At 33.5% G+C, this 23,251-nt stretch overlaps 1 protein-coding gene and 2 pseudogenes across 1 annotated transcript; all 3 read left to right on the top strand.

Moving 5' to 3' along the window:
• The first annotated feature begins 2,531 nt into the window (after window positions 1-2,531).
• LOC143611292 (toll/interleukin-1 receptor-like protein pseudogene) lies at window positions 2,532-3,165 on the top strand (annotated as a pseudogene).
• Window positions 3,166-3,219: 54 nt separating this feature from the next.
• LOC143611296 (TMV resistance protein N-like) lies at window positions 3,220-6,027 on the top strand (annotated as a pseudogene).
• Window positions 6,028-9,883: 3,856 nt separating this feature from the next.
• Window positions 9,884-12,748, top strand: LOC143611297 (uncharacterized). Its single transcript, XM_077085527.1, has 2 exons — window positions 9,884-9,945; window positions 12,490-12,748. The coding sequence occupies exons 1-2, from the start codon at window positions 9,892-9,894 to the stop codon at window positions 12,670-12,672; spliced, it is 237 nt and encodes a 78-aa protein (XP_076941642.1). The 5' UTR covers window positions 9,884-9,891; the 3' UTR covers window positions 12,673-12,748.
• The last annotated feature ends 10,503 nt before the right edge of the window (window positions 12,749-23,251 follow it).

The following is a 23,251-nucleotide window of genomic DNA, read 5'->3' as shown; positions in this document are numbered from 1 at the left end:
GACTGTGACTATCACTGTCGCCCACCGCCACCACCATACCACAAACTGATGACTGCTGCCGCTACCACCACAATCACCACAACCACCTGACCACCAGCACCGCCAGAACTTGACCGCCGCCGCCACCACCGCCACCCCAGCACCACCGTTGTCGCCACCACCTCTGACGCCTAATCTCCACCACCACCATGGTCACTGCTTGACCACTACCACCCCCACACCACAACCACCATCGACATCATAATGCTGCTACCACCGTCGCCATTACAATTTTTTATTTTGGTAATATTTTGTGTTTTAGATAGAAGTACTTTTATCATTTTTATTTCATTTACATGTTTTATTTTCATTTCTTTTTTTTTTCTACCAAACAACATAAAATAATAATTCATTTAATTCATATGTTAACCAAACAAGATAAAATAATGCTAATGATTAATTGCATTAACTTGTCCGTTCCATTTCATTCTCCCTCCATTTTATTACACTCAACCAAACATACCCTCTTAGATTGTTGGGTTTTGTATTTTAGACCGACTGATCGAATCATTACTCGTTAACAATAAATATTATTTGCAAGTTTACGAAGAAATATAACGAGTAATTGAAAGTTTATTCGGGCAAATTAATTGGGTTTTATTATATTTCATTGTTTCTTCACAAGGGTAGATGACTTGATGACCAAGGTATGGACTACTAGTATAAACAGATGATTATGTCATTTGTATTAGTTAATGTGTTTTTAATTGAGTGTTTCCCCCGTGAGAGCTCTCTCGGGGGGCGAGCGTTCATGTATGTATGTGTGTACGTATGAGTGTTATTCATGTAATTATTCGGTTCTAAAATCATACTGCTACATTAATTTATATTGTGTTTCAATTGTAATTGTTTATCCTATAATTGATTGTGACTGAATCGAACTTTCCACATATGTCCATAATTATCTTTCAAGAGTGACTACATGTTGTAGATCAATCCAAGATCCGATGTTGTACGTTACTCCCCACCCCCTCTCGTACCACCAGATTGCTTCATTTTAAAATGATGGTCTCTCATTGATTTAAGCCTATAAAATTCACGGGTTATGGGCACTACCCATGGGTCTCGGTACCCAAATTAAAAAAACGGGTTAAAACATCATCTCTCTTGACCTTCACACATCCAGAAACCCTTGATGTGGAATTTCATAACTAATATCTAGCTCACCATTTTTTATGGAATAATTAAAAAGAAGTCTGTAGTTTCCTTCTATTTGTATGCTTTTATATGTACTTTGTAAGATCATGCACATTTTTAGAGTAACTCGAATTTGTCATAGATTGTGGACCACATCTTTCCTAGCTGCAACACTCAATCAGTGACGGGTCCAGAATTTTTTGCTACGGGAACACAAAATGGATCAGATAAGAAAATTGGTCGGGTCAAAAAGAACAAGGTCGGCCGACCATATTATGGAGGGCCAGAGCCAAATGAACTTTCAGGACACATCATCATTATTTCAACCACTATCGCACAATGGTTAGTTTTTAATTGTTAATTGTATTGAATTTTAATTATATTTGGGGAATAATAACAATTTTATATATCTATTACATATATATTTTATTGTTTTTTATTATTTTGCTTTTTTTTCTCATGCCCTTGATTTTTTTGCGCTCAGGCCCTAGGCGATGCCTATGCGCCTTGAATGCGCTTACCGCTTTTGATAACTATATTTACAGGCCTAATGATGTTGATCCATTAATTAAACTAACCTTTACTATTATTATTATTATTATTATTATTATTATTTGTAACCATGCTGTAATTATTAATTAGGATAAAATTAAGGTTAATTATTTCGGCGTAATGTTTAATTACTCATATTTATTCAAATTAAATCGTGAAATATGGAAATACTAGCGAACACTAGTTTAATACTAGCATTCGTTAGTTTAATTAGTGAAACTTAATTCAAAACGTTTAATCGCGAAATATAGAAATACTAGCGAACACTAGTTTAATACTAACATTCGTTAGTTTAATTCGTGAAACTTAATTCAAAATGTTTAAGTGTTAAAGAAATTTTGTCTTTGTTGCTGGGTCACCAACCCCAAGACACAAAAAGAAGATATTAATCATATATTTAAGCTAATTCATTTAAATGTCGATTGAATTATTGAACATAAAACGTTTTCCTACAACATGTAATTTTGTGAAGAAGATGATACTGAACTCTCTTATTTGGCATTTGGCAACTAAGCAAAATCTTAGTTGGACTAATTTCATTTATATATAGTAAAATATTTGTAACAGATAACTAGATAACTAATAAATATAATCAAATGATCTTAATTCTGGATCTACACCATAACGTCAACTACAATGGAGAAAACAGGTAATCGATAATTCTGAAGAAAGGTTAGGCATGTGTCATTATCTTTAAGCCAAATAGCAATCTTATATCCCCAACCCATCATACATGTTTTCCAAAGTCCAAACAGTTTTCATTTTATAAATCTCCCCTATCAAGATTTCATTTCATCCGAGCCATGGCATCTACTTCAGCTTCATCCACTCAAAAGAACTTCAAGTATGATGTCTTTTTGAGTTTCAGCGGTGAAGACACCCGTAAGAACTTTGTTGATCATCTCTATCACGCTCTTTACAATAAAGGCATTATAACTTACAAAGTTGACGAAACAATCCAGAAAGGGGAAAGGATTAGTGAGCAACTTATCACATCCATTGAAGATTCGAGATTTTATATTATTGTATTCTCCAAGAACTTTGCGTCTTCATCATGGTGCTTAGATGAGCTCGTAAAGATTATGGAGTGTCAGAAGACGATGGAGCGGACTGCTTACCCCATCTTCTATGACGTGGAACCCACCGAAGTCCGCCACCAAAGTGGGGCAATTGGAGAAGCTTTTGCAAAACTTGTAGGAATAATAAAGGTGATTTTTGTTTATTCACTGAAATTATTTGCGTTTTAGAGTAGAAAAGGTTTCTTGAATTGTTAATACTAAGAAAGCTTTGCACTATGGCAAACAGAATAATGAAGATGATGTTGGAAAATGGAAAAATGCTTTGATAGATGCAGCTAGCTTGGCTGGGATGGAAGTAAAGACCACTTATGATGGGTATTTCCTCCATCTTATATTCTTTACTTCTACTTCTTTCTAATATGTGCTTGATAGGGACATTCGCGTAATCTAATTGAATCTTCTTTGTACATAGACATGAAGCCAAGTGTATCCATCAAATTGTTCAAGAAATTTCACTCAAGCTGCATTTCAGTAGTTCGAGCATTGATGGGAAGCTAGTAGGCATGGAAACAAGGGTAAAGAATGTAGTTTCATCTTTAGCAATTGATTCTGATGATGTCCGCATGATAGGAATCAAGGGGATGGGAGGTGGTGGGAAGACCACTTTGGCGAGAGTTATTTTTGATAATATATCTGTTTGGTTTGAAGGTAAAAGCTTTGTTGAAAATGTTAGAGAAGTTTCAAAAGGCCCTGGTTTGAAAGAATTGCAAAAACAGGTCCTTAAAGATGTGTTAAATGATCACAATGTTGATGTAACAAGCGTTTATGATGGGAAAATTTTGATGAAAAGGATGATGCTCAGTAGAAAGGCTCTTGTTGTTCTAGATGATGTGGATGACATAAACCAGCTTGAGGCTTTAGTAGGTGACGTGACATGGTTTAAGCCAGGAAGTAGAATCAACATCACAACAAGAGATCAACAAGTGCTTGTAGCACGCGAAGTGAAATTTATTCATGATGTTAATTTGTTATCAGAAGAGGAAGCAATTTGCCTATTCAGTAATTATGCATTTAAGAGGGAGATTCCAAATCGTGGGTTTGAAGAGCTTTCAAGAAACATTGTACATTATGTTGCTGGTCTTCCCTTGACAATCAAAGTTTTAGGTTCACTTCTTTGTGGTAGAAGTGAGCCAGAATGGGTAGATGCCATAGAAAGACTAAAAGCAATTCCGTTGGATAAAACTTTGGAAAGATTGGAACTAAGCTATAATGACTTAGGGAATGATCAAAAAGAAATATTCTTAGATGTTGTATGCATACTGAAAGGAGAAAAGAAAGACAAAGCAATGAGAATACTTGAAAGCTGTGGATTTAATGCTCAAATTGGTTTAAGTGTTCTTGAGCAAAAATCTTTGATGACTATTTCTGATGATGGCTACTTGGGCTTCCATGACCATATAGAAGAAATGGGTAGGAATATTGTTCGGCGTTCGCACCCTAACGATCCTAGCAAACATAGTCGATTATGGATTAAAGAGGAAATTGAAGATATATTGGTTAATGAATCGGTAAGTTCCAAGTTTATATGAATGGTGGAAAACTATAATATATTTATTTGCTATGACATATTTTCATATCAACTTTATAAATATATATGTATTTACAGGGTACTGAAGCAACAAGTAGTATGAAATTGACAGAAACAGATCTCCATCCAGCAACTATAATGAAAGGTCTTAGAAAGATGAAGGAACTTAGATCTTTGTATGTGCATAATGGATATAGAAAATGGAAAGTTTATGGAGTTAGCCAATACTTACCAGATGCTTTACAATCTCTATGTTATCCTCGATACCCTTTTAGATCTTTACCTAAAACATTTAAAGCAAATAAGCTTGTTAACCTTGAAATGCGTGAGAGTAGAATTACTCAACTCTACAAAGGGGGAGACAGAAAGGTAGAAGAATTGTTGTTTGCTCGTTTCGCATGATGCTTATTTATCCTCTAATATTCGTTTCTCCTCTTTCTTCATATGTTAGGTTCTTGCTAAACTCACATACCTTGACCTTAGAGAGTCAAAGTTGAGAACCTTTGACCTAGGGATGACCCCACATCTGAAAACATTAGATCTTGCATAATGTGTTGATTTTGTAGAACTCTACTTGCTTAATGAGCGTCCCAAGCTCAAATTCCTTGGCATCCATTATTCTAAGGCTAGTAACCTTAACCTCAACATACCCGTTCAATGTTCCAGGCTCAAAATCCTCAACCTTAGTGGTACTAAGGTTAGTAACCTTAACCTTGGGGTGACTCCTATCTTGAGGAGTTAAATCTTACAGGATGCTATTATCTTCAAGAAGTTCATGCTCCAGTGGGATGTTTAAAAAAGCTTGTCTGCTTATACTTAAGTGGTTGCTTAAGGTATAGAGAGTTTTTGCTTATCACGAATGGATTACCCTGTCCAGATTCTTTGGTTTCTTTAGAGCTGGATGCATGGTGCCTGGATAGATGCCCGCTACATCCTAAAAGTAATTTGCCAAAGTTTCGGTTTAAATGTAAATATGTTGAACCTCTACCCTTATTAAGTGGAAATCTTGAGAAGCTTATTTCTTTTGGTCTATGTGCTTGCACAAACCTTGAGTCTTTTTCAGAAAGCATTTGTGGTTTACAACAATTAAGAGAACTTAAGCTTGAAGGCAGTATTCCCAAGGTGCCCAAGGATCTGGGTCAGATACAGAATCTACAAAAGCTATCTTTGTGGATGAAAGAAATTACGCATCTTCCGGATAGCATTTGTATGTTGAAAAATCTTAAGTATCTTAACCTTACATCTTGTTTGTTTTTGGAGCAGTTACCCAAGGATCTTGGCAGATTAGAGTGTTTAGAGGAGTTACGCCTAACGGATTGTAGATCCTTACGAGAGATCCCAAACAGTATCTGTAAGATGAATTGTATTAAACTTTTAGATCTTTGTCATTGTATTATGCTTGAGAAATTGCCCGAGGAACTTGGGTGTTTAGAATGTTTGGAAGTTTTAGATATAGAAGGTTCGAGCATAATTTGTCTTCTGGAGAGCATTTATCAACTGAAAGGTCTACGTATTATAGGGTCCAGGGGGCAACTTCAGTCTTATGGTTTTACATCCTTGACAGCAACCTCAACATGCACATATGTACAATTGTGAATAAGATAGGCACTCACAACATGAAAACCCCAGTCGGTGATTTGTAGTCAATAGAAACTATTCAAATTTCAGTCTTTAAACATTTTAGTTTGTGATTGTAGAATATTACATAGACTTTCTATTAGTAATTTTATATTGATTTGGAAATTCAATTGTTTCTTCTGCCAAAAAAATTGAGTTAAGCCAATTATAACAATGACAGGGAGGTTTTACTAAGTTATACCTGGTGATTGTATCATGTATTTGGATATCACAATATGATAATTACATAGCGCATATATAGAATACATATTTTCACTTTGTATATATCCAATTCTAAACTATGTTGTTATCTGTCTAATATTCCCTCACAAGTTAAGGCCGGGTAACGACCTGCAGATTGGACCATTAATTCACAAATTGTTGTTATAGCAATGGCTTGATAAAGATATCTACAATTTGCTCATGTGTGAAAATTAATTGCACACAAAGTTTCCTTCAACAACCTTTTCTATGATTTGAAGTCAACCTCAACATGTTTCGTGCAAGCATGAAATGCATCATACTTGAATAGATATGTAGCACCCAAGTTGTCACACCACAAAACCAGGACCAATGTCATAGAAACCTTAAGTAATCAAAGAAGGGCTTCAAGGTATATGACCTCAGCTACCATATTAGCTAAGGCTTTTTACTCAGATTCTATTGATGGTCAAGAGATAGTTCGTTGTTTTCTGCTAACCGTGAAATAAGATTAGAACCAAGGTAGATGGTGCCCCTAATGGATTAACGATCATGGAGACAACTAGCTTAATCCGTATCTGAGAAGGCATTCAGAGAGGAATTATGAGTATCGGTGTAGGCCTGAAGGGTGGAACCTGACACTGATTAAGAGGTATCGAATAATTCTTTGACTACGGACGTTTTCAGTTGGAAAATGCATAAACTGATAAACCTTGTTAACTCCAAAGATGATGTTTGGGCGAGATAGGGTGAGATACTGCAGGGCACCGGCAACCTGGCAGTAGCGAACTAGATTATCAGCCTTTTGAAGTAATTCCAGGATGTATTTCTTTTGAGGCATAATCATATCCAAACCCTGAGGAACAACTTCAACACCTAAAAAATATGAAAGAGTTCCCGTATCTTGAATAGCAAATGCTTGACTTAATCTTTAGATGTTATGATCAATCACACCGGGATAGTTGCCAATAAGAATCACTTCATCAACATAAACATGCATGTATAGAAGAGTTCCCTGAGAAGAATGAATAAAAATAGAGGGATCTGTTGTAGATCCTTTGAACGCAAAATTATGCAAGGCCTTGGTTAGATGATTGAAACATGCACGCAAAGCCTGCTTCAGTCCATACAAGGCTTTGTGAATTAGACATGCTTCATTCAGTTTTGTGAATCAATAAAACCTTGTGGTTGCCTTAAATAAACTCTCACTTAGGTCTCCATGCAAAAATGCATTTTGAACATCGACCTGTCAAATTGGAATCAGAGCCAAGTTCAAGAATCTTAACCGACCAAGCCACCACCGTTGAAAGAACCCACCATCGCCACAGGTGTTACTCACAACTGCCACCGCCGAGAAAGAGCCGATCACCTTTTTAGGTCGTCGAGACAGATTTAACCGCTGCTATTTGTTTTTGAAGCCAAATAAGTTGGGTTGTCTTTAATGAACTTAAATTAGCTTCCAATCATGTTTTTCTTTTGAAGTGGGACTTCGTATTTGGTGCGAAGTAAGACAACAGAGAGCTAGCTATTTGAAGTACGATTCACATGGCTTTGGTTTTTATCTTTTTGAAGGCATCAGTATAAAGAAAGAATAACGTTAAGAAGTTGGTTTATTGTATTTTCATTGTTTAGTTGAACAAGTGTGGTTTGACTACTATTGCTAGATTTTTAATTTGTTTAGATAAGCGGGTTTAATTCAAACTTCGTTTTCTATACGGGTTGAACAAGTTAGGTTTTGACCAATGTTTGTTTTATTTAATCTATCAATTATAGCTTATAAACAAGAAATCGTAAGGGGTAGTAAAATTATACGATATGGATGATGCAGATCCAAGCTATTGCTAACGTTTACGGTATGTAGGATGCCATTGAACCAGTTAGGCGTAAACTGAAGAAAGATTACATGGCAAATGCACTCTTGTTTCTATCGACACCCAAACAGCAGATTTTGCAAGTTGGCAATCTCGGTTCGGCTAAAGAGACGTGGGAAGCGATAAAGACCCAACATCTAGGGTACGAGAAGTAGGGGTGCAAACGAGTTAAGCTGCTCGTGAGCTACTCGAGATTGGTTCGTTAAAAAGTTTGATTGAGCCGAGCTTAATCGAGCCCGAGCTTGAGCCTAAAACTAAGCTTGCTTAACAAACAAGCTCGAGCCTAAAACTGAACGTACCATTGTGATGTGCATATTTTTGTTGACGTTCCGATATATTGTTGAATATCAAGGTGCGGATTATAATGTGCAACTCATCGTTGTATGAATGTACAAGTCTTTGTGAGGTGTAAGTTTTAGCTTTTTTCATTTTTAATCTTTTGGAAGCTTTTTTTTTTTTTGCTTATGCATGCATTTTTATTCATATTTTATTAAAATGTACCTCGACACAAATTAATAAAAAGTTAGTATTGTTAACAATTTTGAACTTTTCTTTAAAAAATACGTTATGCATCAAAATTCATATAACATATAATAGTTAATGATGGTAAACTATTAAAAAAATCTATATGCAAGTACAAATCAATCTTAGTTAAATATATGAGTTATAATTTAAAATTAATTAGATAACACACCAAGCACGCCGCACGAGACTGATGCTATATTTAGTAAGTCATCAACTAGAATTTTTTTAAACAACAAACAAACAAAAACTTGTGTTGTGATGGTGAACCTACACAAATCTGGTCGGTATCAGGTTACAAAACTGAATTTGAACTAAAAAATAAATTAACAACAAACCCGTAACAGCTCAAAAATAAAAGAACCAAAAAATAAATTAACAACAAACCCGTAACAGCCCAAAAATAAAAAAGCACGTTGTGAACCGACGCAAATTCAAGCACAAATACAACAAATGATAATATTTAAAATAAAAAATACCAAAAAAAAAAAAGTTGACGTGACCTAACCATATCCAGCCACATGGATCAATGGCGTGCTTATGACACTATGCATTAATGTGACCTAACCTTGTAACTCTTTTTATAACAATGAAGAATGATGGTCGAATAATGTAGATGACGTAATTGATGTGTGGAAAGTTTATGACTAAAACTAAACTCATCATGATGCAAGTGGTTAACACTCAAATTTTTATGTTTAATTATTATGTTTGTGATGATATTTTGTTATTTGTGTTTAGTTTATTGCACCGAAACAATCGCTTTTTGGAAGTAGATGATAACTTTAATGTTAAATTATCGCTTATTTAACATATGTAAGGCTTATAATATAGATAGACCACATTGATGCTACTAACTCGAAAACTTAAATAAGAATAAAAAACAATTAACGTAATAAACTTTTTATAAAATATTACGAAAAAAGAAAACCAACATAATCACTATACACTATATCACGAGATACTGATAAACTAACATAAATAAATATCGTGTTACAAATTGTCACCGCCGCAGCATCGCGCGGGATTTATACCACTTCCAACCAGAAATAATTTCATTTTCATTTTTATATATAATCTCTTCAAAGGCGGTTGGTTGGTGGCGCAGGTAAGTTCCGACCAAACCCCTTCATTAAACTCAACGAAAACCCTCAAAAAAAACCACTGACAAAACATGTCGGCGACTTACACCTCCGTACACTCAGTCTCAAATTCACGGCCTCCACCATCACCAGTCATAAGCGTATCTTCTTCTTTATCCTCAGTCTCATTGTTTTCAAGACACCAGATGAGGATAAAAACCAAAACCAAAACCAAAACGGCGTCGTATTCGATGGTTGTGTGTATGGCTCCCGATGAAGAGAAGCTCACGCGCCGTAACCCTCTTGATTTCCCTGTTGTAAGTATTTCTTATTCTTATTATTATTATTATTATTTGTTTGGGGTTTTGTTTAATTGGTGTTATTGTTGCTTAGTTAACAGCTAGAAACCGGTTAACCTAATTACGAGTTTCTGACAAGATTATATAATTTAGAGGAAATCGGTTTGGAACCGATTGAAACCGTAGGTTCGGGACCAGGTTGTAAGCAATTCTCTTCATTGAAACCCGGTCCAAATCAGTGAAACAGTTTTGCGAACCGAATTGGCAACCCGAACGGATTTGAAACCGGTTTAGTGTATAGATTGTATTCTAGGGTTATGTTAATTGGAGTTATGTTAAAAAAAGGCTTGTATAATTTCTTTTTTATATCATAATTACTAAAAAGAATTTGGTTCTTTTTAAAAACTTGATGTCGATAAATGCGTGAGTTTAGAAATTCATTTTGGACAATTGAACCTTCTCGAACTGTAGAGTTTTGTAGGGTTATTATTATTACTCTAGGGTTTTGAATTTTGTAGAAGTTAGAGGTGCACAAAATAACCAAAACCGAATCGGTATGGAACCGATTGAAACCATAGGTTTGGGCCTGTTTGTAATCCTCTTGATTAAAACCGGTGAAACCAAACCGAACCGGCGATTAACTGACCATATCCGGTCAAGAAACTAACTGAACCGGTTATGACATTATTATTATTATTGTTATCTGTTTGTGATTGTGATTGTGTTTGTTAGACTACTAATTGTTGATTAGTTAAACCTAAATTTTAGCTTGTGGCTAGATTTGTAGAATTTAGAGGTGCACAAAAAACCGAACCGAACGGGTTTGGGACAGTACACTTTGAAATCGGTTTTGAATTGATTGAAACCATATGTTTGGGACCAATTTATAAACCAGTTAAACCGAACTGGCCAAAAACCGGCGGCCGACCAAAACTGGTTTCAAACTAAACTGGTTTTGACTTTTTGTTGACCAACCTGAACCGATTTTATCTTGGAACCAGTTTGTGCACCTCTAGTACAACTTTTGGTACTAAAAGCGGATTTTGACAGTAAACTTAGTTGTCTCAAGTTTTTCATTTATTAGTGCTCATTTTAGGCATCGTGTGTCTGAAATACGATATCATTTTAGCAATTGATTGTACAATTGTGCTATTAGCCTTAAACGGGGTGTTCAGGATTTCTTTTCAAAGTGCTTTTGGATTTTAGAATAGTCAGTTTGGACTAGAATAAGCTACTTTCAAACTGATCAAATGTGTTACTATCTTATATGTATGCATGCAAATTATCTTGTTCATTTACATTATTACATTATGATAATAATCATTATTACATTAGCATAATAATCAAATTTAGTCCACTATAGTTAAGCGTTCTTTATTATAAACTATAAGCATTGATTAGAGGTGTCATTCGTGTCGGGTTGATGTGTTTCGGGTTGGCATGTTGAGATTCTTCAACCCTAACCCGACCCATTTAAATTTGTGTCATGTTTAGGTCGTGTATCGGGTCGGGTCAACCCATTTTACGTTCATTTACGAATTTGAGTAATATCTAATGACTTGGTGACAATTTAAGCAATTAATTACTCTTATTCATATAGAACATTTTAGCAATTTTTGTGATAGACCTAATTGGTTTTTGTATATTTATCTCTAAAATTAAAATATTAACTTTTCTAAAGTTGTAAAACAGGTTACCAGGTCAACCCGTTTTTCAAATGTGTCGTGTTCGGGTTGACATGTTAAGAAAATGGGTTGTGTTACCCGACCCAAAATCTATATTTTCTGGGTCGGCTTTCGTGTCGGGTCAGGAATTGCCGCCCTTATCATTGATCATACTGTAGAAAACTAGATTGTAGCGGCTAAATCCTGAACTAGATAAATTTTGGTTTAAAAATATTGCGCATGATTGGTGACCAGATGTGTCGAGTTTCAACCGTTTGACCATGTTAGTAGGTGAAAGGTTTATAATCTCATAAAGCATAAAGGTAAACAATGGTGTGCAAGAAACCCAAAAAACAAAAAAACTATTCTGAAACCTAAAAAACCGAAACATCCAAACCGCACTGAAACAAAAATCGACGGTTTGGTTTTATATTTTTGTAAAAACCGAACTGACGGGTTCGGTTTTGGTTTTCCATGTAGTAAAAACCAAAAAGAAAACCGAACCGAGTTCCTAAATTTGTTATTTTTTTATTTTAAGTAATTATAAGAATTTAATAAACATGTAACTTAAATATTTTGTTCAAACGTATAATAGTCTATTTGTTAACAATTAAATTATCTATACCCAAATCCATTATTTTCGGCACACTTTTTTTTCGGCCTAAAATTTTCACGCTCAAACGGCAATAACGGAAAAACCGAAACCAACCAAAACGAAAACCAAAACAGAACAGACCCAAAAAATCCAAAAACCAAAGTTTTGATTTTCGGTTTGGTTAACCGCACCACGCACACCCCTAGTAAACATAACATTTTTCTACACCATGTTTCCAAAATATGTTTTTGTTACATTTGTTTTAGAAGTCAAAGAAGTTAACCGGTTCACGTTATATGCCAGGAATGGGAGAGGCCTAAGCCCGGTAGGAGGCCCGATATCTTTCCTCAGTTTAGCCCAATGAAAACACCATTACCGCCTCCATTACCATACGATCCTCCACCAGAAGAAGAAGAAGAGGAAGAGGAGGAAGAAAACAAGGAAGAGGAGGAAGAGGATCCCGACAAGGAACAACCCGAGAAGTGAGAACCGTCGTGGTCATTGACTGTTGACCAGTTCACGCTTTTGTTGACCGAATGGGAGTGTCTGCATGTGAAGCTTAAAGAGTATGTAGTGTGGTGTAGCTGAGTGAGTCGTCGTAGTGTATCTTTCGACACAAGTTTTGTTATTGTTTTTTATTTATTGTGTAAGCGGGAAACTGACCCACGACTTTGTAGAATCGATTTGGGAATAAACGGGTCTATATATGATGGTGGTTCAGACAACCGTCCCACTGTTGGTGGGACGTAAATTGTTTTTTTTTTTCCTTTAAACCGGTATTTATAGGTGTGAATTTGTGATACGTCGTGAAGCTAACACGAATTTCACAAGTTCAGATTTAGTATAAATGTGACCGCGTCATTTTCGTGTCAAATCCACTAAAACGTGTTGTGTTTGTCAACCGGCTGTTTGGTCAAAATTGAGCCATGGTTTGTTTTTTTTTTGTTTTTTTTTTTTTTTTTTGTCGAAACTAAACCGGTTTGTTTTTTGTTTGAAACTAATTATTTCCAACAAGTCTTTCCTAATTTTTTGTTTGTTTTTGTTAGTTTGGTTGGTTAATGTTATTTATATTTATATTTGGATTAGACCTGGAAAAACGAGTAGGTCGGGTTGGTTGAGGGTCATACGGGCTCTAGGACGAACTAATTAAACTTGTTCAATTTGGTTCCAGTAAAAACGGGTGTTAGGCTCGACATCATAAACACAAATTTAACCAAGTTATGTGTAGATGGTCAAAAATTCACAAAACAGATTTAACATCAAACTTCAAAAATCAAAACCATTACTACTTGTCTACTAATGTCAAAACACATTGCAGATCAACAAACATAAATGTGGTTATTCCATCCATTTAGACGTGTTCATGGTTCTGTCCTGCCATAAAACGAACCGGTCTGGTTTCTGGGGTTGGTTGCATGACCAAACAAACTTGACTTAGCACTTTGATTTTGGTGATTTGTCCAAGTTTTATTAGCATGTAATCGTACCATTAGATATTCAAAAGCTCTGTAAAAAGGTATGTTTGAAAAAATGGGGAAAAAAATGGAAGCACAAAATCGGTTCAAATGAATAATTTGTGTGTAGAGTCGAAAATACTTATGCGTAACCTATTTTATAAGTTTTATAACCGATCATATTTTTTACATTGAAATATATTGAAATTTTATTTTATTAAAGCTATGTAGATTGAATAAATATATATTTTATATATTTTTGTCAGGCCTGGTTTTGACGGCCAGTTCGGACATAAGCCGAACCGGTTCACTCTTGACCCAACTGAACCGACCGACTTACTCGATTTGGACGATTCGGTGATTTAACCAGAGACAATGATACAAATTATATAATAACTAGTGGGTCCCACAATCACCACCGAATCTCCTCCCCACAAGTCCACCCCCTCCCCCCAATCGAAGAGTAGACTAGCACCTGACCCAACGTCTAGCAAAATTATCACGAATCACGCCCCTCAGCTTCGTCTTCTTCCACTGCAACGACTCCCCCAGTATGTTTTTCTATATGGAAGCCTACTTTTGCACTTTTTAACTTTTGAAAAAAGTTATAAAATGTTTGGTACGGAAAAGTTAAGCTGGAAAACAAGATTTTATCTTTTTAATTATTATAGTTAAATTAGTTAGTTATATTAATCAGAGAAATATTTATTATAGTTATATTACTTGTGTTAATTGAAGAGAGAGAATGCATTTATTGTTGCATTTATATTTTTTTCATTTATTTTTAAACTTTTAAAAGCTAAAATAAAACTAGTGGTCCATATTTATTTCTCGCAGTAATCTCATTTCTCTCCTTAACTTAAACTCATATATATATATATATATATATATATATATATATATATGTATGTATATAGGATTATGTTTATTTTAGAAGTGTTTCTTATTGCGAGAATTGCGAGAAGAGATTCTAACTAATCACATAATTTCTTTTTTATTTTCTGATTATTTATATGCAAGGGTATATTAGTGAAATATAAAGTATTTTGGTTTAATAATAATGATAAGTTACTAGCAAATGCTAAGTTACAAACTATTATTATTATTTTTTATTTCATATAAAATTTGAACCATTGGAATCTATTTGATATAAAATCATTTTATTCAAAAAATGCTAAAATTGTTTTTGTCGTCGTCATCGTCATCATCATCATCATTTGATCTAATGTGATGTAGATATAGTGTGACATTTGAGCCAAAACGAGGTACACCTCAGTACGTATTTACCGATTAAGCAAATAAACGCCTTTTGCGTAACAAACGAATGATTAACCGAACGGGTCGGGTTATGACCCAGATATCTCGGGGGGCCATCTATAAGTGATATACGATCTATACAAGCTAAAACATTAGAAATATGGGCTTAGTTTGATAGCAAACAAGTTAAACGAAAATATGCTCGTTTAACTACCCGCTATAGATTTAAACGCGAAAGATAGTTACAAACCAAGCATTGTATCATCCGTTAAGCCGAAAAAGACTTACCAAACACTTATTTGAAATGTTTTAAGCGATCCATGAAAATATTTTTGATTTTTACAAACATATAGTATGTTTTTATAATTTTACACAAAACTAGCCGAAAAACACTCGTTTTCGCGCTGTTTAACGCACCCGATAAGTTTTTCACGCCAAAAACCGAACCCGAACTAAATTTAAACCGGGATTTTTGTATTTGGGCTTGAGAAACCAGATTAATGGGCCAAAACAGCCCATCATGGGCCCATAAGGAGTTCCGGCCGCAGCCGCCACCCCCCCCCCCTTGTTTTTCTTTCACATTTAAACTAGATTCAAGCCATTTCCAACACCAACTCTTGAAGATTCTGGACATAAACTTTACTCTAGCCAGAAAACTTCCAAAACCCTAAGGTAAGAGCTTAAATAAGTAGCTTTTTTACTTGTTTGAACTTGTTTAATAGCATAAAAACATGTATTGGTTACTAAAAATCATTCCTAACCGTGTAAAAATCCTAAAAATGGTCCATAAACATGTTTTGATCATACACATGGTAAGGAACCTGTTTTGATAATTTTTTTGGCCATACACACGGATTAAAAGGTTGAAACGACGTTTTTACGGTTCAAAAGTTCGTTTTTGTGCACTAGCCGAAACCCTAACTTAAGGGCTGTTATGTTGATGAAATATTGCTTGGTTTGTGATATAGGACTTTTACCTAGCTTTCTTAGAAGCACAAGAACCTGAAAACTTGATTAAAAGATCGGAAACGAGCCAAACCCGCTAAGGTAATGCCGAAACACTAGCTTACGGGCTATTTAGGTTAAGGTTGTGATGTGCATATTTTTAGGACTTAAAATTTTGCAGGGACATCAGGGATCATGTCAGTGAGTCCCTGTTTAAATTTGGTAATTTTTCGACCATCCGAGAATATTTGGCGAATTTATTACCGAATTGGTACGTTTATTTGGGAAAAATAGCTAAAATACTTCAAAAATTATGAAATTTTTCTGGGAACTCAGATTTGATGTATTTTGGTCACATATGAATTTTGGGATCATTTGAAGAAGTTTAAAGGTGTTTTGTTTATTTGCGTTCGTGTGAATTTTTACAGCCGAATTTGGACCGAAAAGAATATCGCACGAGATTTTTACATTCTGGAATTGATACAGGTTGTTTTGGGACATGATTTGAGTATTCAGGAATTTTTGGTGAATTTTTGGAAATTGTTTGGGGTAAACGGACGATTTTCAGACGAAATATAGCTGATAAAATGAATTTTTATAAATTAATAAATCAGTAAATAAATTCCATAAATATTTTTATAAAAATCTAAATATTTTAATTGATAAGTGGTTAAATTTTCATAATTTAATGATTAACTATTAATTAATTATGCTAATCCGAATATTAAACAAATTCAGTTTTTATAAAAACCGGCAAGTTCGCGACTAGTGAATCTGCGGGAATATCAAAACACCAAGAGTGATCAAAAATCATATTTTTGGACTAATTAAGTGAAAATGAACTTTTCTATGAGAAACCAGGACAATCGGGGTGGACTGTGCGCGTTTCTTCTCAAATCAAACTGAATAAACGGAAACGGGTCCCGTGGCTAATCCGGGACCCCAGTGTGTGATCTTTCTTTATAACTTAATCATTTTATTAACCAATACATTTACCCAAGTTTATTTTCCCATAACTGTTTTCTGAACGCGTAAACGAACAACTTGGCCCAGCTGGGAAAACGGGAATCTGAGCCAAGTTCAGTTTTAAGTATTAGACATTGAACAACATCACAACCTAAGCCTATTGCCACTTTCTGGGCGTTCCAGTTACACCCAGATTAGTTATACAGCCCAGTTTAGTATTGAGATTATAATAATATTAAAATATTAATATTATTATAATATTAATTATAGGAACTACTGATAGCGGACTGAACAAACCACGAGTTGATACAGTACGGAATATCTACAAAACCGTGAGTTTCATGACCCCACTTTTAAACTGTTTTACGAACTTTTGGGGTGAAAAGCATGTTTGCTTATATCTATATACTTATTTGAAACATGTGATGATGTGAATTATCTAAGTGCTAACACACGAAAGTCCCCACAATCACAGTGATTAGCTTCGAGCCGGTGGCTTGTGAATAGTACTATTGGTTTGACAAACCCAAACGGAATCGGCCTGGTTGCCGTGTCACATAGCGCCGTTTGCACATGACCATATTTATACAAACAGGCTATGTAGTGTTAGACATAGCTACCGGGGCATGTTGTGGGCGGAAAGGGGCCATAGTGGTTGATTGAGCGTGGGAAATGGAGGCACGCAGCACGAACAGTCCAGGCTTCACTGTAGCTTAGCATAATTACATCACATATATCATTTACATACATACATACTTGTTTCATGATTACAAGTGTTGACTTGTGAATACTCATTACTGATTTCTTGAAATTCGTGAAACTCACCAACTCTAGTAGTTGACCCGTTTTAAACTGTTTTTCAGGTGTACCTAAATTGGAATGATTCGGTGACCTGTTACTTGACTGAAGTGTGTGGTTGATACTACGTGAATAGAAGCAAGGGCGATAGTAGTAAGAACGTTTAGTTAACGAACTAGTTTTGTTTGTATCGCTTAGACTATTAAACAATGATAGAATAAAGAAATGTAATATATTGTAAATTAGTTTGTAATGTTTCTTTATAAACAATGTATTGATATCAGAGGTGTCTGTTACATTCCCGTTTTACGCTTCCGCATTGTGCTAGTCGGGGTGTGACATATAGCTACGTAATGTGGTCTAAGCACGCTTTAAAATGTTGTGTGGTTATAATTAGTGTATGAAGACATATATAATGTAGTGTAGGCAAAACTAATGTAGTGTATGTACACTTTCAAATGTTGTGTAGCCATATCTAATGTAGTTTAGGCACACTTTTAATGTTGTGTAATCATAATTAATATAGCGTTGACATATCTAATGTAGTGTAGACAAAACTAATTTTGTGTAGGTAAAACTAACATAGTGCATGTAAAACTAATATTGGGTAGACATATCTAATGTGGTGTAGACAAAACTAATGTTGTGTAGTTACACTTTCAAATGGTTGTGTAGTCATAACTAGCATAGTGTAGACATATCTAATTTAGTGTAGGTAAAAAAGTTGTAGTGTATGAACACTTTCGAATGTTGTGTAGTTATAACTAATGTAGTATCTAATATAGTGTAGGAAAAACTAATGATGTGTAGGAATCAATTTGTTTATATAATAAAGTGTTGGCAAAACAAATAAAAATACGCTTACTTCAATACATATCTACTATTATAATAAACAAAAATGATGGTTCAACCACATATCACTTAATTAGTCTAATATTTTGCCAAGTGGCACCCCTATCTTTTCATCTTTAATTCTTAATTATTTTATTAAAATAAATCATTTAAAACCTTCCATAACTTATCCCTTTATCACATCAAAACACCAACATTCTAACATGTTTTTCCCCATAATATTTAATTTTAACAAAAAGAATTGTTTCTTAATGATATCCTTTTACAATATTTGTTTTAAAATTTTAATATGGCATTCCATTGTTTCTTATAATTTAATGATTTATACAAAATAATAGTCTTAATAATTTCAAATTAAAAAGTGAATGTTTTAAATTTTATACTTAATTTTATTTTTAATTTTAACTATAAACTACATTTAACACTTTAATTTTGAGAACCATTCGTGATTTTTAAAAATCTTTCACTTTCCGACTATAATTATAACTTCTATTATATTCCAATAATAATAATAATAATAACATGCTCAAAAGCTTAAACTAATTTTTATATAATCTAACTATCCTATGTTTTTTATTAAAATTGGTTTATTTCACATAAAAAAACAAATGTTAACAATAGTATCATTGTCGGTCATGTGGTGTTACATGCTCATATGCATCAAATCTAGATAAATATTTTCAGGAAAAATATATTTAAATATGACCAAAATATCTAACGGTCGTTGCTATCCCGAACCTATAATGGTTTCATTTTATTTGGGATGTTTTGTTGCTCTGAAAAAATGAAGCTGCTTTTTATATTTAAGATAATGTTTTTTTATGTTTTAACAATTTTTATGGACTAACATTGTTTTCAACTCTTAGTATCTGGTGTTTGCTTATATATATATTTTTGAATGTTAAAAACAAATATTAATTATACTGCTTTATAATATAATATATTTATTTAAACTTTGTGTATTATTTATTTAAGTATTTGTATGAGTTGTATTAATCTTTTTTAAGCACTATTTTTCTTAAAAATATAAGTCCCTATATCAAATTAATATTAGTACTAAATGATTTATGTTTTTAGTAACAATCGTGTGTTAATAGTAAGAAAAGTAAATTAAATAAATTTTAAGATTTATATACAAGGAAAGTTTTTAAAGATTTAAGTCGCACTTTTTAGGTTAAAATTAGAGATTGAGTCAATCTTCTAATATCTAATGAAGAGTGTAATTATAAATGTTGGATATGAAGAAATTTTTAGAGATTAATGAAAATTTACCATGCAATTTTCTTTTTCTTTTTTCTTATTTTATAAAAATTTTATTGTATTCAACGTTGTAATACATATTCATATTCATTCATCTAATACCAAATTAGTATAAATATATTACATTGTTTTGATCTTTTGTTAATATAGTTTACCCAATCCGTGTATACACGGGTATTTAACCTAGTGTACTATATAAACAAATCCATAATATACAATGTAAGTTGCAAAATTTATGTGTTTTATAAACAAATTCTAAAAACAAATAAACAACTTACACAACAATAAAAAAAATATCATAATTTTAATGAAAAAAAATAAAATAGTATTAACCTTCTAATGAGCATTAAATAAGCACAAAAAAGTAACCACTTAAGCATTAAAATCTTGTTTAATGAGTCATATACCACAAAAGACGTATCTAACCTTTTTATTAAATTATATGTCATAAATATGTGTTTTTAATTACGAATTATAATATAGACCACTGATTAAACACAATCAATGGTTCAGATTCATTTCTCGCACTTCTCGCATGATCCTTCCCTTATATATATGTATGTATGTATGTATGTATGTAATTGTAGAAAACAGAGGTTAAATAGGTTTTCTTAAATTTTGCTTGATTAAGATGGTAATTTTGTTTGCTAAACTCTTGTTACAATTTACAACTCAAATGTAAGATATGCGATAAGTAAATAGTTTAAGGGATATAGAAGACATAAACCAATTTATATTAATTTGAATGGATGTTAACTAATTCACTCTACGCCTTCTCCTTGATTCTCCAATCAGGGTTTGGTCCACTAGTCATTCCCTAAGGGTCACCAATACACCGTTTCATTAAGCCAATGTGGTGATCATGTTTTTCAACATACTATGTCAAGATGGTATGTCTTTTCAACTCTTCAACATTCATTATGTCAACATGGTGTTCTAACTCTCAAATAGAAATTAACACTATATCAAGATAGTGTTACCTTTACAAGTCACCAACCAATGATGAACACTTCACAAACCAAACAAATCACCAGAACAACACTAATGACACCTTCACAATACTACAAGATAGAACACAATGGCACTTATTATATTTCCTCGTATTTAATATCTCTTCAAATTGAGCTTGAAATATGATGGATTAAAAGAGATACCATCTACACATATATGCGTATTAGTTAGAGCAAAAGCGATGAAGATAAATGTTGCACAAGACATCCATTAATGATAGACCAAACAAGGTGTTGACATGACAATCGCTTCCACGGTCGGTTAAAGAGACAATGGACGTTCATTCTACATCACCTTGTGTTTTGACTGTTATATGAAGTCTTGTCCACTCTCGTTGCTTATTTTAAAGGGATATGAGCAATCTTTATAGTGCCTTTCGTAACTTCTAACACATTAAGACATTGTTGGTTCGTGATTTAAGAATATTAATCAAGTGTGTTAGAACATGTACATGACATGTAATAATAATTAATGAACTAGTAACATTTCAAGTCACATTTAGTCAGTCATTATCAAAACCAGTAGATCTAACTAAACGTTAACATTGTGTTTTCAACAATAATCATAAGCAGGTCCCATTGTAGTCTAAGGGTATTTTAGTCCTTTTAGAAAAAAAACAATTAACAAAATAATTAGATGGTGTTAATAGACTGGACTCTGTTACAACAAAAATGAAATACCAGACATTAAAATGACAAGTTTTAAACAATTTGACAAGCTAAATTGATGAAAACCGTAATTTACTCTTCATTTTAATAAAAGGGCCTAAGTTGGGCCTAAAAATATCTGGACTTAAATCAAAGCCCATTAAAAAGGCCCAATTCAACCCCCATTCACACAATTATCATACACAGGTCCATTTCAACTCAAGGGTATTTTGGTATTTTTTATAAAAAGTTAACTGAATGGTATTAGTGGACTAGACATGATTACAATGAGAATCTATCAAGCACTAAAATTTTCATAGCCCCCCCCCCCCCCCTCCCTCCTCCCCCCAAGTTGGGCCTAAAACTATTTGGGCTTAAGTTTGCCAAGGACTCAGCCTTTTTGCCAGAAAAAAAACTATTCGGGCTTAAACCAAAGCCCACTAAAAGGCCCAATCCAAAGCCCATTTACACCCCCATCAAAATTCAAATTCCACAAGCCCCAACACCTCCCCAAAACGTGCTACACGGTACTAGAACTCAAACTCACAACTCATAACCGATCTTTGCTATCATACGCCTTCCTAATTACACACCTTTCCATGCGCCATGTCTCCTCCTCTTCGACCGCACACACCGTCTCTTATTTACTCATCCATTCACAAATAATAAAACCAACAACAAACCTTTCATCAAAATCCAATCTTTTTGCCTTCAATCCTCTCTTTTTACAATACCCACATCAAATCAATCATCAATTGCTTGATCAGAGGTATAATCTTCAATACCCATTTTGTGTTTCTTGATTCTTGTACTGTTTTTTTTTTTTTTTTTTTTTTTTAAATAAAATTCAATCTTTTTAACTTCAATCGCCTGTTTTCACAATACCCATATCAAATCAACCATCAATGGGTTGATCAAAGGCATAATCTTGAATACCCATTTTGTGTTTCTTGATTTTTTTACTGTTAATTTTACTCATATAAAACCTTTTTTTAATAAAAATTCAATCTTTTTAAGTTTAATCGCCTGTTTTCACAATACCCACATCTAATCAATCATCAATTGGCTGATCAGAGGTGTAATCTTGAATACCCATTTTGTGTTCTTGATTCTTTTACTGTTAATTTTACTCAAATAATTTTTTTTAATAAAAATTCAATTTTTTTAGTTTAATCGCCTCTTTTTACAATACCCACATCAAATCAACAACCAATTTGTTGATCAAAGGCATAATATTGAATACCCATTTTGTGTTTCCTGATTTTTTTTCAGTTTATTTACTCATATAAAACCTTTTTTTTCATAAAAATCCATTCTTTTTAAGTTTAATCGCCTCTTTTTACAATACCAACATCAAATCAACAATCAGTTAGTTGATCAAAGGTGTAATCTTTTAATACCCATTTTGTGTTTCTTAATTTTTTTTTACATTTTATGTGAATACTGACATTTGGGTATTATTATTTTGTGATTAAAGTTTGTGGCTTTATGGTCTGATGATGTGGTTTGATCTGATGATGGTTTTATACAGTTTTTAGATGGTTTTGTTAATGATTTTGATGTTGGAAGTTGTTGGATGCTTTTTGGGTGTGTTTGAATAATATTATGTTAAAGAAAGATTGAGTCTTTTTGTTTTCTATGATGAAATTGAGTTTGAATGATTGAATTTAGAGTTGGGTTTTTGGTTTTATGAAAATAGAGGGCTTTGTGGACTGAAGATTTGTTTTTTGTGGATGAATTTTGTTCTTGAAGGCCATGTGTTTGATTTTTATTTTAATTTTTTTTATGAATATGGTATCGTGGATTGTAACTTAAAATCATCAATTATGATCCCATTTTAAGTGTTTAGCTTTATTGTTTTTTTCGATTTTTTGT

Source organism: Bidens hawaiensis, unplaced genomic scaffold (assembly GCF_021521415.1).
Source record: "Bidens hawaiensis isolate Kalapana, Puna unplaced genomic scaffold, B.hawaiensis_p1.1 tig00030479_1, whole genome shotgun sequence".
Lineage (NCBI taxonomy): Eukaryota > Viridiplantae > Streptophyta > Magnoliopsida > Asterales > Asteraceae > Bidens > Bidens hawaiensis.
Note: the sequence above shows the minus strand (reverse complement) of the source record. Positions and strands in the feature narration are given on the sequence as shown.